The sequence below is a fragment of the Saimiri boliviensis genome, chromosome 8 (genome assembly GCF_048565385.1).
Source record: "Saimiri boliviensis isolate mSaiBol1 chromosome 8, mSaiBol1.pri, whole genome shotgun sequence".
NCBI lineage: Eukaryota > Metazoa > Chordata > Mammalia > Primates > Cebidae > Saimiri > Saimiri boliviensis.
Genome location: NC_133456.1, coordinates 126,517,589 through 126,531,790, shown reverse-complemented (window position 1 = coordinate 126,531,790; position 14,202 = coordinate 126,517,589). Strand labels below are relative to the sequence as shown.

The window sequence follows — 14,202 nt, the reverse complement described above, 5'->3', positions numbered from 1 at the left end:
AACGATCACATTCAGAACCCTTATCAGTGTATGATTCCATTACCTAACCTGACAAATTTCTTCAGTTGGCCTTTCCTTTTTCACAGTGCTGTTTCTTTCCAGATGCAGGATCCAGTCCAGGATCATACATTACAATTAGATGTCAGACGGAGTGGACTTTTTTCTTCCTTTAAAGATCAGTACAATTGCATTGTAAAGACAAAACAAAACGAAAAAACTCACATTCTGAATTCGTCTGATTGTTTTCTTATGGCATTGCTTACCTTGGCTCTCTATCCCCTGTATTTCCTGTAAAGAGGTTACGTTATGTTTTGATTCAGTTAAATCAGGAGGATGCTTCTATCAGTAGGAATGAAAAAGGCAAGAAGTTGGTGTTGGAGGGAAGATAAGGAATATAAGCTTAATCTATTTGAAGAAACACAGGACTCCATAAAAACGTTGTCCAGTCACGAGTAATTTCCAAATGGGTATTCTTTTGTTTGTTGTGTACAATTTTCCTGGCAGGCTTTTAAAAGAAGCTCCTTGGAGGATTCAGACTGCTCCCAGGGTGAGGTGCAGTGAGAGGTGGATGTTTGGAGTGGGAGTGCTGGGGGCGGGTTCTGGTCTAAAGATACGGCTTTAAGCAATTCTCTGCACAGAGCCTAGAGTTGAAACAACACTGAGAAAGAGACTCTGACAGTGAACACTGAAATTATCTGTATGCTTATAGGAGACAAATACGTATGTGTGTGTGTTCACGGGAACCGATTGAAAGACATAGTAGCTAACCCGTGCAACATGGTGTATAGAAGAGGCGCAGGCTGTTTCAGCGTCCTTCCTGTTCTCCCCTCACCCCTCATTCTGAATCACTGGTTCTCAAACTTCAGCGTGCATCAGAAACACCAGGAGGGCTAGTTTAAATGTATTAATAGATGTCTGGGTCCCACTTCCAGAGCCTTTTTCTTTTTTTTTTTTATAGGAACCAGGGTGTATTCCAAGCATTGGAATTTCTAATGTATTATCAGGTGATACTGGCCTGGATGCCCATTTGAAGAACCACCACTTTAAATCAGGATGTGGTTAGAGCATGTAATAGAAATTTTAGCAGAGTGGCTTTTCAGACTTGGTTTTAACAGCCCATATCTTTTTTCCTCCTCCCCTTCTCCCCTCCCCCCCCTTTTCTTCTTCTTCTTCTTTTTTTTTTTTTGAGGCAGGGTCTCACTCTGTCTCCCAGGCTGGAGTGCAGTGGCACGATCACTGCTTACTGCAGCGTTGACCGCCTGGGCTGAAGCAATCATCCCCCGGCAGCCTCCCAATTAGCTCGGACCACAGGTGTGTGCCACCACACCTGGCTAATTTTTGTGTTTTTAGTATAGATGGGATTTCATCATGTTGGCCAGGCTAGTCTCAAACTCCTGACCTCAAGCGATCTACCCATCTTAGCCCCCCCAAAGTGCTGGGATTACAGGCATGAGCTACTGTGCCCAGCCCTAATTTTTAAAATTTTTTGTAGAAACAGGTTCTCACCGTGTTGCCCAGGCTGATCTCTTTAGCTCCTGGGCTCAAGCGATCCTCCTGCCTCTTCCTCTCAAAGTGTTGGAATTAGAGGCATGGGCCAGCACACCTGGCCTTTTTTTTTTTTTTATTAAAAGAAATATTTTGTGGACCTCGCCTTTTATTTTAATGAATTTATGAGACAAGGTCTCGCTTTCTTATCCCGCCTGGAGTGCAGTGGTACAGTCGTGGCTCACAGCAGCCTCAACCTTCCAGGCTCGAGTGATCCTCATGCCTCAGCCTCCTAAGTAGCTGGGACTGCTGGTACCTGCCACCGTGCCTGGCTGCGGTTTTCTGTTTTGTTTTGATTTTTGTATTTTATAGAGACAGGGTCTTGCCATATTGCCCAGGCTGGTCTAGGACTCCTGAATTCAAGCAGTCAGCCATGGCCTCTCAGAGCGCTGGGACTGCAGGCCTGGGCCACCACGCCTGGCCTGGGACTCCTCTTTATGTACTATATTAACAAATGAAGCTGTTGAGAAGAGGCTGGGAGGAGGGGCTGTGCAAAGAAGACAGGGAATCCTGACACTTCAGACTGGAAACTGTCAGTGTTAGTCTGAGAAAGGCCTTGGGAAACAATGAGTCAGCAGACCTGGGTTGGAGTCTTGGCTGACGGCATGTATGAATTGTCACCTCTTGCCGGCAATGTATGCTCTCTGAGTCTCAGTTCTCTCATCCGAAAATAGGCATTATAAGCTCTCTTGGCACCTGAGATAATACACATAAATGCAGTTTTTAAAATGATAAAAGGCAGTGCAGATGTAACTAGTGGTGACTGCTGTCTCATTCTCACCTCCCTGTGTCCTTTGCCGACCTTAGTCTGAGGCCATTCCCTCAGTTTCTGTAGAAAGGTGGAGGAGTTGAGGGACTTCCATGACTTTGTGTTGCCACCAAAGTCATGTCAGACTTGGTTTTAACAGCACACGCCATTTTTTCTTTCCCTCCCCTCCCCTCCCTTTCCCTCCCCTCCCCTCATCGATGGGCTGATTTCCCATATTACTGAATAACGTGTGACTCTGTGAGAGATTACGTGTTCTAATAGACCGAATGCCAGGAGCTTGGACCTCACTTGGTTTCATGCCACCGTTCTCATTTTTGATTGATTGGATACATGGAGCTGTCTACCTGTCAAGGGAGGTAGCAGGTCTGTGGTTTGCTCTGTGTTGTGTTATGCTGAGGTTTTGGCATTGCTCTTGGGTGTGGTTTGGAGTAGAGAAGTGGGGGCCGAGCAGTGTACTTAGCATGAGATACTAGCCTCTCCCTTGTGGGGATACAGGTCATTATTTTGTTGTTAAATATCAGCTATGACGCCTGACTGTGTCTTCTCCCTTAATTGAAAAGGCAACAGAAACATTTAAATAATGTTTAGCGGTGTTCCTGTAACAAGATTGAAAATGGGCCCTATGTTTCAGTTTATAGGAAAAGAATGGCTTTTTTTTTTGCCCAGGCTGGAGTGCGATGGTGCAGTCATAGCCCACTGTGCCCTCTCCCTCTTGGCTCAAGTGATCTTCCTGCTTCAGCCTCCTGGGTAGCTGGGACTGTAGGCACACACCACCGTGCCCAGCTAATTTAAAAAACCAAAAACCGCAACAAGAAAAAAAAGCTCTTGGTAGAGATGGGGTCTCCCTTCGTTGGCCAGGTTGGTCTTGAACTCCTGGGCTCAAGCAATCCTCCCACCTTTGCTTCTCAAAGTGCTGGAATCACAGATGTTAGCTACTGTATATGGCCAATTGACATTTTAAAAATGAGGCTGATTAAATCAGGAAAAGTCAGCATTGCATGTGTGGTATCTGTCTTGAAATGCCAAAGATTTTTTTTGTTTTTTTTGAGACGGATTCTCGGTATGTTGCCAGGCTAGAGTGCAATGCTGCAATCTCGTCTCACTGCAACCTCTGACTCCCTGGTTTAAGCGATTCTCCTGCCTCAGTCTCCCAAGTAGCTGGGATTACAGGCACATGCCACCACGCCCAGATCATTTTTGTATTTTTAGTAGAGACGGGGTTTCACCATGTTTGCCAGACTGGTCTTGGTCTCCTGACTTGGTGATCTGCCTGCCTTGGCTTCCCAAAGTGCTGGGATCACAGGTGTGTGCCACTGTGTCCAGCTGAAAGATTCATTGTTTTTTTAAAGAATATATTTTAAAAATGTTTTGGTTTAAATTGGAGAGTTGCATACCTAGAGAATCTAGAGAGAATCATAATTCCTGCTGATCATGCTTGCTCTTTTATTGACTCTTAACAATGAAATATTTTACACGTCTGAGGGACATTTTTTAAAATAAAAAAATGGAATGTTTTTATTTATTATATCACTAACTAGGACTTTATTTGTCTCGGTAAGGTGACTATCGTGGCTGATCTGGCTGGTGGATGCTAGACTGTAAACTGTGTGCCATGGTTATTGTTTAAAGGACTTTTCAAACTTGTTTCTCTCCAGTCTTTGTGTTTCTCACCCTGACATGTGTGCACGTGGTCAGATAGCACTACTAGGATTGTCATGAACAAGGGCAGAGCTTTCTTTGGGAGAGGTCGTCTTTTCCAGCTCTTGCACCTGGTTCTTTTGATACTGACTTTTATATTTTTATGTAAATTGCCTATCTCGTTTCCTTTTTCTCTTTGTCATCTACTGACTTAATATGGAAGGTTTAACCTATTTCACTATCCTGTGTGTGCTGTGTTCCCACTTACAGATAGCCACTTCTAGGATCTCTGTTTCTTCGTATGTGTTTGTGTCTGTCCGTCTCCTTGCTCTTACACACATATTTTTTAGACTGCTTTGTTACAAATGTAGTTACAAATTTGATTAATATTCTAGGTTCACAGTAGTTTTATTATTAAAGCTGCTTATCGCTGAACCACGTATGATACCTTGATCACCTTTTCCTTCCTTCACAACTTTTGCGTTTTCCCTGAAATGAGGAATATTTTTCCTTTGGTTGGTCTTCTGTAAATTTATAACTAATCAGCCTCAGCTTTAGTCAGTTGTTAAAGTGTGTCTTGCTGTGTTTAGTTGCAAAATGGGTACTCTTTCAGTGCCATCTTGAAGAGATCATATGTGGGGTGTCTGGACTGGTCACTCTGTTCCTGGTTTGCAGCTGATGTCCTGGAATCTGGGATCCACCTTCACCGTTGTCCCGGGAGCTGTTTTCTGTGTTATGGCTCCCATTTACTTTCTTTCTTTTTGTTCGATATGTAATTTTGCTCTTCTTGTCCAGACTAGAGCGCAGTGGCGCAATCTCGGCTCACTGCAACCTCCGCCTCCCGGGTTCAAGTGATTCTCCTGCCTCAGCCTCCGAGTAGCTGGGATCATAGGCGCCTGCTACCGTGCCTGGCTAATTTTTGTATTTTTAGTAGAGACGGGGTTTCATGATATTGTCCAGGCCAATCTCGAACTCCTGACCTCAGGTGATCCACCTGCCTCGGCCTTCCAAAGTGCTGGGATTACAGGTGTGAGCCACCACGCCCAGCCCAGTCTTCTGTTTTTCTTTTGTGCTCTGATGTACCCTGATGTATGTCTGCTTTCATATGTTGTGTTGGGGTCTCTATGGAACTTTTTAATGTGGAAACATATGTCATTTTGGGGAATTAACTTCAAATTATTTTTGGTTATTTTTCTGTTTTTCCAATTCTGTTTTTCTGGAACTCCTGTTACTCAGTTGCTTGACTTACTTGACTGGTCTAATTTTGTTAGTAGCCTTTCTGTTTTATCTTCTTCATCTTTTTTTTTTTGAGACGGAGTTTCGCTCTTGTTACCCAGGCTGGAGTGCAATGGCGCGATCTCGGCTCACCGCAACCTCCGCCTCCTGGGTTCAGGCAATTCTCCTGCCTCAGCCTCCTGAGTAGCTGGGATTACAGTCACGCGCCACCACGCCCAGCTAACTTTTTGTATTTTTAGTAAAGACGGGGTTTCACCATGTTGACCAGGATGGTCTCGATCTCTTGACCTCGTGATCTGCCCTCCTCAGCCTCCCAAAGTGCTGGGATGACAGGCGTGAGCCACCTTGGCTGGCCCATCTTTTTTTTTTTTTTCTTCCCAACTTCCTAGGGGAGGTATTTTCAACTCTCTTAACTTTCCTCTTGAGCTCTTCATTTTTAGCATTTTATTTATGTTTTTAGACAGCATCTCTGTCATACAGGCTAGAGTGCAGTGGCCCAGTCGTAGCTCATGATAGCCTTGAACTCCTGGGTACAGCAATCTTCCTGCCACAACCTCCTGAGTAACTGGGACTGTAGATGTGTATCACCACACCTGGCTTATGTTTAGTTTTCCTTTCTTTCTTTCTTTCTTTTTTTTTTTTTTTTTTAACAGGTGGGATCTTGCTGTGTTGCCCAGGCTGGTCTTGAACTCCTGGCCTCAAGTTAAACCACTGGGATTTTTTTTTACAGGGATGAACCACTGTGCCTGGCCCATATTTTGTATTTTAATTACAAAATGCTTTTTTTTTTAAAAAAATTCTCCCTCAGCACATTTCTCCCTTTCCTGCTTTTCTCCTTTCTCATCTTCCTCTGCTGCCTGGATGTACCATCATCTGACCTCTCTTAGGATATCAGTGATGGACTTTTAATAGCATCTTTTTATACAGTCTCTGGTTCTTTCAAGTTGTGTTTACGGGTTGTTTTGTTCTCTCTTCATACTTGGGGTGTTCATAAAAGCCTGTCTCTCCATGGTTGGCTCTGACCTGAGGCATCTAACGGTAACTTGTGAACCGTGAGTTCGGGCCAGGGTGCTTACACTGTGCGCCTCACTGGAGAGTCCCTGGACTGGGCCAGATTCCCCTCAGGGAAAGATGTTCCCACCTCTAGTCTGAGGGGACATAAACCCTGGCTGCCATTCTACGAGCAAGTGGAAGCAAAGGGCCGGCTTTTTTCTACAGTCAGTACGTAAATGTTGACGTGTCTTCTCTCATTGTCAACAAGGCACCTCTGTAATTGTCCCTCCTCTAGTCGAGACCTGCTGTCTGAGCCTGCAGCGAATGGCCAGGGGCTGGCAGGGGCTGTCGCGGTGCTGTGTGGAAGCCCTGGGAAGCGGGGGCTTTCATTGCTGCCTAGACTTTCAGGCAGTCTTGTTATTTTTCCTCCCATCTTTTGAATTTATTATTATTACTTATTCTAAGATAGGGTCTCACCATGCCCAGGCTGGAATGCAGTGACACAGTCATGGCTCACTGCAGCTACGACCTCCCCAGGGTCAAGTGATCCTCCCATCTTAGCCTTCTAGGTAGCTGGGACTACAGGCATCACTGCCATGCCCAGCTCTCTCTCTCTTTTAAAAAAATTAAAATTGTTTTATTATTATTATTATTATTTTGAGATGCAGTGTTGCTGTCTTGCCCAGGCTGGAGTGCAGTGGTGCAATCTCAGCTCACTGCAACCTCCGCCTCTCGGGTTCAAGTGATTCTCCTGCCCCTCAGCCTCCTGAGTAGCTGGGATTACAGGTGTCCGCCCAGCTAGTTTTTTGTATCTTTATTAGAGACAGGGTTTCACCATGTTGGCCAGGCTGGCTTAGAACTCCTGACTTCAAGTGATCCACTTGCCTTGGTCTCCCAAAGTGCTAGGATTACAGGAATGAGTCACCACACCCAGCCAAAATTGTTTTATTATTTTAAGAGACAAGTTCACTGCAGCCTCGAACTCCTGGGTTCAAGAGATCCTGCACCTTAGCCTCCCAAGTAGCCGGACTATAGGCACAGGTGCACATTGCCACACCTGGCTGATTTTTTTTTTTTTTCAGTGTTTTGTAGAGATGCTGCCTCACTGTGTTCCTCAGACTGATCTGGAACTCTTGGGCTTGAGTCATCCTCCTGCCCCTGCCTCCCAAAGCACTGGGAATGGAGCCATGAACTCCCGTGCCCGGCTTCTTCCCATGTGTGTCACTGTGTTCTGACATTCTTGGTTCTCCCATTCCAGACCCTCTTACAGGCTCTGCGGGGGAAGTCATGCTGCTTCCTGGCTTTCCCCACAGTTTCCTTGGGGTTTCCTTTCTCAGTTCTGCAAAATGTGTCGCCTCTGGACCATCTGCTTCCCAGCTTCCAAAAATTGTGTTTCCCTCACTTCCCTCTGTTCTCTTTGTCTTTGTGGGATTATGCTTGGAAAAAAACAAAAACAACAACAACAAAATCCCGCAGGTATTGTGGTTTCAGTGGGCGTGCAGGAGGAAATAAAAACAAAAGCGTATCTGTCTGATATGATGTTTTTAGCCTTTCGTTTTGATCTTTGTGTTCACAGCGTTCTGCATCACCTCTGCCACCCCTCCCTCCGCTCGCGCCCCCCTTCCCCCTGCTCGGGGTCCTCTTTGTGCCCTGGCCCTCCTGTTTGCTCATTTGCTAAGAGCTGATTCTGCTAAAACCGCCCCGTAAACCGAGCTTTCCAAGTAAGAGTGATCTTTCCTTCCTGAATTCACAAAACATTTTCTTTTTTTGGGTGTAGTTTTTTTTTTTTTTTGAACACATGGCTTCCTCTTTTTTTATGACTTATGTTTTGTCAGATAAATTTTATTTTAGAGACAAAGTTTCGCTCTGTTGCCCAGGGTGGAGTGCAGTGGTGTGATCTCAGCTTACTGCAACCCTCCACCTCATGGGTTCAAGTGATTCTCCTGGGACTACAGAATAAGGAGGAGCTGGGCCTACAGGCGTGTGCCGTCATGCCCGGCTAATTTTTGTATCTTTTGTAGAGACAGGGTTTCATCATGTTGGGGTGACCTGCCTGCCTTGGTCTCCCAAAGAGCTGGGATTATAGGTGGGAACCATTGCACTTGACCTGTCAGATATATTTTAATTTCTGACATTGGGTGATGATGGTTTCTTTGCCGTCATGCAATGCTTTGCATGTAGTTAAGTACTCAATTATTATTATTATTATTATTATTTTAATCAACATGGATTTTTCAGTGATTTTTTTCTGGTCTTAAGTTAGACAGGATATTGACCATTGCTGTATGCCATGGTTAATGCAAAAGTAGGGTGTTATTTCTAGTTGCAGATACTTTTCTTGAAATTTGCACATGCAGGTAATATGCATTATACAGGTCATAACTCACAGAAGTTTATTAACTTGCTGCGTAGTATAAAGATGCTGTTTATAGAATCTGAGAGATTTCCTGAAGGTAGGCTAGGAGGTAGTCTCTCCTTAGGACTTTGCACGGTTTTCTCTTACCACATCCTACGGTAGAGTGGACATCAGCATGTCTTGCAACTTGCATCTTGTAGGGTCACCTCTGCTTACATTCCAACTTAGCCTTCGGAAATGTTCTCTCTAGCACTAGGCCAGGTCAAGCTCATGTTCCTCTGAATAAGAGCAGTGATTCTTCTTGTGGTTTTGTCTCCAGGGTTCTTCCTTGGGTTTGGACCCATCCTCAGGAGCCTTGCCCCACAAGGTCATTTGCTGTTTGATCATCTGTTTAATGGATGAACTCCTCCTCTCATTTATTGCTGTGTATGATGGATTTTTGGTTCTCATAATATACAATTATTGTTACTGTTTAAGTCTTTTATTTTAAATGGACATATCCTGAATGAGAAAATTATTCTTCTATTTTAACTGAATGTTGTAGTATGTTTATTAACCCAATGACTGATAAAATTATTATAGAATTAGTGTTTATTGGTAGTATAAAAAGTGGCTTATCACAACTTTTATCTTCCCCCTAAGACATGGGGCCTCCCTCAGTTGCCCAGGCTGTAGTGCAGTGGTGCTGTCATGGTTCACTGTGGCCTTGTACTCTTGTGCTCAAGGGATCCTCCTGCCTCAGTCTCTCAGTTACTTGGAACTAAAGGTGTGGGTCACTATGCCTTGACCTCCCAAAGTTTTGGGATTACAAGGATCAGCTACCAGGCCAGATCTTACTACAGTTTTTTTGTCCAGCTGCATTTCTAAGTGTCTATGGACTGGACAGCAAAGATTTCTACCATTATTATTTTAAACTTTTTAATGCAAACTACTACAAAGTGGAATCAATAAGTATGCTCCAACATTTTCTCTATTGGATATTTGACTCTTCCCTTGAAAATACAGGAAGTCCTCTGTTTATTGAAAGGGAATCACGTTATGAAAGCTGCCAGTGAAAATCTCCCAAGAGACCACTGTTCTAAGGAGTTGTATTTTTCAGTGGCAAAAATATCCTTCCTGGTTTGTAAACTCAAGTGGAAGGAGGTCATTTTTATATGATTTTTTAAAAAATGCAGCATGCTCTGTTGGAGTTACTGTTGTTGTCCTGCTGAGTTATCTTCAAAAAGTCATATCCATTCAGCACATTTTTATGGAGTGGCATTTAATAAGTGGCAGCCTGGTATTTGCCTTGGCATGACATTACCATGACTGCTTGGCATAGCTGAGCGTTGAGTCAGGACCCCTCCAGAGGCAGGAGTCGACAGTTGACTCTCAAAATTAGAAAACCCTTGGTCAGTTAGTTGGAGGGTGGTAAGCCAAGTTTTTAGAGTATTTTGAGGAGGGGGTACCAAATTCTGCTGATAGACCGAATAAGACAAGGCCAGACAGCAGACTTGGGTTAAGCATCGTGGAGGCCGTTGTGGATGTGATGGGTGGTTCTGGGAGTGTGGGTGAAGAGCAAGCCTGATTGGAATGGGGTTATGGGAGGAGACACGCTTGAAGCAAGTACAGACAATTCTTTAAAATAGTTTGCTGTCAAGAGGATCAAAGAATTGGTATAATAACTGGAAGGTAAAGTAGGGTCAGTGAAAGGTTTTATGCTGCATGTGTAAAAATAATTCACAGGCTTTCAAGGCTCAAGCTTCACACCTGACTACTATCTTCCATGTGACTGTAGTTTTTAGGAACATTAACAGTGGGACAGGCTGGGCTCAGTGGGTCATGCCTATCATCCCAGCACTTTGGGAGGCTGAGGTGGGAGGACTGCTTGAGCCTGGGAGTTGGAGGCTGCAGTGGGCTATGATTGCATCATTGTACTTCAGCTTGGGTGACAGAGCGAGACTCTGTCTTAACCAAAGAAAACAGTGGGCGGGAGTTAGATTGTTGATCTGATTTGGGGATGTGATGGTCAGGAAGAGCTCTTGGTGAAGTGGATGTCTATGGAAGTCTTGATGAATGGACAGGGTTGGCCTGGAGGGTGAGGTGGGGTTCAGGCGTTGGAGGCCTTGGGCACGAAGTCAGGGGTGGGGGTGGGTGGATGGAATTGTGCAGGGCCTAATAGAGGCTGTGAAAGGAGAGGAGCTGCGGAAAAGGCGAAAATGTAGCAAGTTCTGAAATGTAAGAAGTTCTGAGGATGAAGTTATGAGGTTGAGAAAGTCCATAGGTGGGGATTTATTTCCAAGGGGTGGCTACAAATGTTATATAAAGGCTGCAGGTAATGATTTCATCTGGAGGGAGTTAACAGGATTAAGAGGCTTAAAGAATGGTTTCACAAGCCACATTTTGGAGGTCAGTGTGCTTGCGTGTGTGTGGAAGTATTTTCAAAACAAATGGTTGATATTTAAGTTGATTGGGTCACCCTTGAGCTTGCTTGGTGGGAAGAGGTGTGCAGGATGTGATTTTCTAAATGACCAGGGGGCACCTCTTCCTTATTCACCCCCAAGACATTAATGACTTTCAATTTTCCTTGAAGAGGAAATATCATTCACCACTAGTGAACAGTTTTGGGACTTCATTCTTTGGGGACTCAACACATCTGGAGATGACAAATTCTGGAGCTGTCTCAGTGGCAAGTGTCCCAAGGACTCCTGGACGACATTGTAATTAGGATTACAATGTGTGTGTGTGTGTACCAACTTATTCTCAGTGTTCTAGATAAATGATTCCTTTCATAGAGGTCCAGACAGATGAAGGTGCAGAGGAATTCTGTTATTTGCATAATGGTTTTAATGGTTATGTTTAAAAACTTGGAGGATTGAGGTCTGAGCTATTGCTGTACTGGTTAAAAAATGACAAAGATTGGTCAGTCTGCATTTTTAAAATAAGTGTTCCATTTTAGTGATTCTTAGGCATGCTTTGTTAGAGATGGACTTGGAGAGCTTCTTATGAATATAGATCAGGTGTCCCCAAACTACCGCCCGCGGGCTGCATGCGGTCCCCTGATGCCATTTATCCGGCCCCCTGCCGCACTTCAGGAAGGGGCACCTCTTTCATTGGTGGTCAGTGAGAGGAGCACAGTATGTGGCGGCCCTCCAGTGGTCTGAGGGACAGTGAACTGGCCCCCTGTGTAAAAAGTTTGGGGACGCCTGATATAGATTCTCAAAAACAAATAAAAGAAGAAGAAAAGAATATAGATTCTCCTCACACCACTGCCCCAGGGTCTTAGTCAGTACATCTGGAGTAGGGTCCAGGAATCTGTATTTTAACTACCATTAATTGTTTGCCTCCTTCTTCCAAGCTTTGCTTCAGGAAAGAACTATATCAAATATCACCTTTTAGATTTGAAGAACGGAGGATTTCCTTGAACTTTTGGATGGCAGTTCTGTGTTGCGGAATGAAAGCAGTAGGCAATGGTGAAACATGCAATTTAGTATATTTTCATTTGAATATGTACATGAGAGTGATGTGGAAGTTCAGAAACACACAACTGTGTTCCTTCTTCAGATAATTTGGAAGCAGTGTTTCAAGGATTTAAACATATGTGTTTGCTAGATAGAAGTGTATACAATTTAAAATGATGTCCCTTTTCCCCTTCTCTCCAGTTCCACTGCAGTGATGACCATGGCAAATTTCGGTGTGCATGTTTAGGCGCGTGTGTGTGCACGCGCGCGTATGTGTGTGCACGTGTGTGTGTGTGTGTGTGTGTGTGTGTGTGTGTGTGTGATTTTGCCTCTCTAAAAGGAGGCTCAAACCGCACAGGAAGCGCTTCGTTCACTATGGTCTTGTCAGCATCCTTCTGCGTCCCTATCTTTAGATCTGTTTGTAAGAAACACGTTGAGCCACCAGGGTGTGCAAACTAGTTTTTACAGACGAGTAAAAATATGAATTGTTCAGACACATAATATATGCTGTTTGCTCTTTAGAATATTTCTGTGGATTGCATTGGGTGGATTGATAAGCATTTCATATATTGGGCGATAGGAAATCTAGTATGCTTTAGAGAAATCAGTATTTCTTATGCAGTACATATTGCTGGTTTGTGCAGTTCCTATCATAATAGAGTATCAGTATCAGAGCCAGAGGGAAGAGTGTATATGAGTCACTCCCTCATAAAAGGAGCAGTAACTTAATACCAAACTTAGGGTGCTGCCTGAATTTTAAATCAGTGATAGTATTGTTGATACGGTCGATTCTTGTTTCTGGGCAGGAAGTTACCATGGTTTAAAATGTCTCATTCCCTTTTGGTCATGCTGACTTGCTGTATTGTTTCCATTCTTTCCTTTAGGATCCAAGCTACTGGATACAGGTGCATCGCTTGGAACATGGAGATGGAGGAATACTAGACCTGGATGACATTCTCTGTGATGTAGCAGATGATAAAGACAGAGTAAGTTCAAGTCCCAGGGAACCTGCTCTGAATGCATTGTGTTTGAGGGCTGGGGAGTGCGTGCGATTCTTTTCCTTTCTGTTTCAGACACATACTTTAAATTATGTTTGAGCCACCCACACTAGCTTATTTTCTTTTATAGTAAGTATCACGAATCTTCACTGTCCTGAACACCAAGGTATAATAATTTTCTTGATACCTGGGACTTAACACTAAGTTTTAGAGTTTTAAAATTACAGCTTTGCAATGGAAGTATCACAAAAAGATTTTTTTTGTCTTATTCCACCTTAATTTAACCAAACATAACACCTTTCTTGACAACTCGGGCCTGTCATTATCATCTCCGTGTCACACAGTATGCAGCAGCTCTGTGTTCTGGTCCCAGCGTTGGCCCAGAGAAGATCCGTCCCAACAGCAGCTTATGCAGCCCACTGCATTCCTGTGTGATGGGCGAGTGTGTCCCGTGCAGCCCCAGCGTGCAGGGTCCGGCTCTCAGGAAGCTCGGCCTTGCTGTGTGATGGGAGAGTGTGTCCCGGGCAGCCCCAGCGTGCAGGGTCTGGCTCTCAGGAATCTCGGCCTTGCTGTGTGATGGGGAGAGTGTGTCCCGGGCAGCCCCAGCGTGCAGGGTCTGGCTCTCAGGAATCTCGGCCTTGCTGTGTGATGGGGAGAGTGTGTCCTGGGCAGCCCCAGCGTGCAGGGTCAGGCTCTCAGGAAGCTCGGCCTTGCTGTGTGATGGGGAGAGTGTGTCCTGCGCAGCCCTAGCGTGCAGGGTCAGGCTCTCAGGAAGCTTGGCCTTGCTGTGTGATGGGAGAGTGTGTCCTGTGCAGCCCTAGCGTGCAGGGTCAGGCTCTCAGGAAGCTCGGCCTTGCTGTGTGATGGGAGAGTGTGTCCCGGGCAGCCCCAGCGTGCAGGGTCTGGCTCTCAGGAAGCTCGGCCTTGCTGTGTGATGGGAGAGTGTGTCCTAGGCAGCCCCCAGCGTTCAGGGTCTGGCTCTCAGGAAGCTCGGCCTTGCTGTGTGATGGGGAGAGTGTGTCCCGGGCAGCCCCCTTGTCAAGGCCTGGCTCTCAGGAAGCTCGGCTTTGCTGTGTGATGGGCGAGTGTGTCCCAGGCATCCCCTTCCTGCAGGGCCTGGCTCTCAGGTAGCTGGGCCTTGCTGCGTGATGGGCGAGTGTGTCCTGCCATGCAGGGCCTGGCTGTTAGGAAGCTCAGCCTTTTCTCTGTCCGTGCTCTGTGCTCCGC

General features: G+C 45.1%; 1 protein-coding gene across 25 annotated transcripts in view; it reads left to right on the top strand.

The window, feature by feature from the left end:
• PARD3 (par-3 family cell polarity regulator) overlaps nt 1-14,202 on the top strand; it is an 838,158-nt gene that overhangs the window by 123,233 nt on the left and 700,723 nt on the right. For all 25 annotated transcript variants that reach the window (XM_074405259.1, XM_074405258.1, XM_039478614.2 and 22 more), the window contains exon 2: nt 12,862-12,963. In XM_074405259.1, the coding sequence (XP_074261360.1) occupies nt 12,862-12,963 (102 nt within the window). The remainder of the gene's footprint in view (nt 1-12,861; nt 12,964-14,202) is intronic.